The sequence below is a fragment of the Pinus tabuliformis genome, chromosome 6, assembly GCF_031772625.1.
Source record: "Pinus tabuliformis cultivar Carrire ecotype Pingquan chromosome 6, CPIR1, whole genome shotgun sequence".
Lineage (NCBI taxonomy): Eukaryota > Viridiplantae > Streptophyta > Pinopsida > Pinales > Pinaceae > Pinus > Pinus tabuliformis.
The window spans coordinates 1,374,237,706-1,374,241,271 of NC_142292.1; the positions used below are offsets into that span (position 1 = coordinate 1,374,237,706).

General features: G+C 31.9%; 1 protein-coding gene across 1 annotated transcript; it reads right to left on the minus strand.

Annotated features, from left to right (window-relative positions):
• Positions 1-2,721: 2,721 nt before the first annotated feature.
• On the minus strand, positions 2,722-3,330 carry LOC149263750 (uncharacterized). The gene has a single exon (XM_089390274.1). The coding sequence runs from the start codon at positions 3,328-3,330 to the stop codon at positions 2,722-2,724; it is 609 nt and encodes a 202-aa protein (XP_089246400.1).
• Between the last annotated feature and the right edge of the window lie 236 nt (positions 3,331-3,566).

Below are 3,566 nucleotides of genomic sequence, written 5' to 3' on the forward strand. Positions count from 1 at the left end.
GATGTTGTTCTAGTAGTTGCATGGTGTGAGGGATTTTCTCTGCAACCTCATTTTGAACGAAGGTGCAAAACATGTAGCATTTTTTCAGGTCAATAGTGCATTCTTTCTTCTATATGCGAGTACTTAGAGCATTTATACAACATACGTTAAAACCCTGTAGCAATGGGGTGCGAAGTTTAAATAGTGGATAATGTGAGAGTGCTAAACACGTTTATATAAGATACATTACTGTCATGTAGCTGTTACGTCTGAATTGCTTCCATCATATGAAATTAGAACCTCTTATTTTTATTATTTCTATATATTTAATCTAATTCATATTGTCGGAGCATGGAAGATGAACACAAACATAAAAAATACCATTAAAGACAATGATAACTTTGCTAAGAGGTGCATTTATGTTCTATCTATTGTCATTTGATTTTTTTTACATTATACGACTGTGTTTCTTTTTGGCTATATTTTTTATGTACTATAACTAAAAACAAGGCTCTTTCAATTTTTAGGAAACATATAACACTTAGATATTCAGATCTAGGAAAACACTTACAAGGAAAAAGGCACTTCAAATATTTCTATAAAACATTTGTATCTGTTGAAACTAAAACTTATGAAGAATTTTCTCTATATGCATAGAAATCAGATTAAATGGTAACTATGAACTTGATATTGGAATATACATTAGAAATGACTTTGCATTATTTGGTTTGGTCTTCATTAGTCAGTTCTTACTTAGTATCAATTATAATGTCCTTTTAAGCAGTGATTTTAATCTATTATTTGTGAATAGACAAAAAATATTGGATTCGAATGATGTTACAATAGACATAGACGAGGGAGTAGACAGAACGATGAGCACTATTAGATATCCTAGGAGACAAAATGAAAGGAACAAAAAATAGGGAAGAAACAAAAGCAAATAGGTAATTTTGTCCATGTTTAGTTAACTATATATCATATTTTTTTTGAATTAATTTCAATTCAATGCTCATGACTACGCGAAAATAGATCGAGTCTATGCCATTATTGATAGAAGATATCAATAACAATATAATAGGAAGCATTTGTCATGACGTTGTATTAGTTAAATATCAAACTTTTTTGGACAAAGAAAATAAAACAAAAGTGATACTTCATGCATATTTAACATATAAGAAAGTGGAAATGACAATAGAATTGCTTTTGCCAACACAATTTGTCGAACAACATGAGGAAAAACTTATTGCAAATGTTGGTGTTTCTATTACAAATTTCGAAATAATTTCAAATCATAAATACGATAATGGTTATTGTGAAAAAACTATCTGTCTAAATAGATTTGGCATTATATAAAACATTTTTCTTGTTTGCACAAAGTATTGATTCTTTCCAAATATGACGATTGAAAATATGTCTCATAGTTAAGACTTGTTTCCAATTGGCACTTAGTGCCATTGCAATTTTGGCAACACATACAGGAATGCAATTTCTACTGGAAATCAAAGATGACAACGCAGAACATGACAAGGCAAAAATAAGCTTTGATTTATTTGAATGCTTCATTGCTACAAATTTATTGTCCATTTGCTATACAATTTCCATGTATAGTTTTACAAATGTTGCATATGTAACAGGTTCAAGCACACGACAAAATTCTTTTAACATATCTTTCAATTCAAAGACAATTGCAAGAAAATGTTTTTCCTCTGATATTACTAAAAATTATAATTAGAAAACAAGAAATATTTTTTCTGAACTTCATAATTGACTTTCATATGTCCATTGAAAACATGAAAGAAAGTCGAAAATCTAAGAAACGACTTTCTTCAGTGATTGGAATATGCACAATAAACTTTATTATATTGTAGCTATTGTAGGATAAAAATACATTTGATTTCAAGTTGTTAAGCCTAGATATTATAAATCAATGTTACAACACTTCTAAGGACACCTGACAACAACTAGTGCATATATGAGTCCATTTGAGATAGTATGTGCAAAATCCAGTAGTCCAATTACAACTGCTAGAACTATGAATGAAACTATGGTTTATTGTACCATTTGCAATGAAGATTATTGCTTAGTTTATTTTCGTTAATTAAACTATATCATACATGCAAATGATAGGACTAAAGTACAATGTGTTCTAAGAGGCGTGGAACTAAAGAAAGTATTACCTAAACTACGAAAAGTTTCCTATGAGCAAAATTGTGTGGAAAAATTAGCTATTATTGATTTGTTGTCTAGTTTCGAGACACATGGAACATTTATAATAAACCATCAAAACATGATTATATGTATACAATGACGGTTCTCTTTTTTTTACATTGTTGTGGAATCTAGTGACAATACAATTCTTGTTGATTGCATTGCTAAGCAATCTTAACATTACCTTATACTTTTTGCTTAAAGAATTTGACTATTGTCGATAAACTCTCTCAGTTTATTGGTTGATTAGGATATGATTTCATGTTTTTCCTCGAAAAAAGTGTAATTTTCATTAAAAAGATAAGAAAATTATATGTTGTATGATTCTGCATATATGAAATGCTGTCACAGAAAAGGAAACAGTTCAGAGCTATTATAAGCTTTTACAAAACCCTTTATGATGCATACTGATAATAAACTTCAGAGAAGTCCAATAAGTTTCAGAAAAAATGTTAAAGAGTTCTGTCCAAAAAACTGTAGAAGACAAAATTATGTACATAGAAAAGAGATAGTATAGAAAAACTGCTGGATGATCTAGCGATCATTCAGTGAAGAACCATTCATATCCATGAATGGACGATGATAGTAACTGTAGAAAATGCCTTCCCTGAATTCCTGTATCTGCCATTGACCTCTGTTCAGCTGCATTGCCTCTTTGGATAGACGATCAACGATCTCATTCCTTTCCCTGTATATATGTGAGCATGCAAATGAATCAAATTGAGACTTTAGAGAAAAGATATCAGTCAGAATATCTCTAAGTGTGTGCAAGTGGCAATGATTAACTTCATTTGTCCAGTTAATAGTGAGCTGTGAATCTCCAAATATCTGAAGCTGTTGGCAATTTTGTTCTTTTGCAAAAAGGAGAAGGTATTTTAGACTGCTCAATTCAGCATAGTTGTTGGTGCCTATGCCTAGGCCGACCTTGATTCTAAAAGACACTATATTATCAATATGCAATACCGCCCCACCTCCACAGCCTTCGGCTTGTGCTGAACCATCAAAATAACCCCAGGGTGAGTTTATGTCTATAATTTCTGGGGTAATGATCTGAGAAGGCCGATTGTCCAGGTCCTCCAGGAGCAAGTTGTAAATGGCCAACAACGCAACACTGGAGGAATCCCAATCTATTTTGGCATGCATGAATATGTATTTGTTCCTGTTGAGCCAGATTCCCCAACAAATAAGCAGTGGTAGGAATCTAATTTTCTGTGAGTTGGATTTTATCCACCATGTTTGCCAAGCCTCTTCGATGTCTTGTCCTAAAGAATCGATATGTAGATTCAGTGAAGTGAGGATCCTTAACCAAAATGATTTCAAGGCAGGACAGGTAAGGAAAAGATGAGTAAAATATTCCTCATGCTAACTACACAGACAAC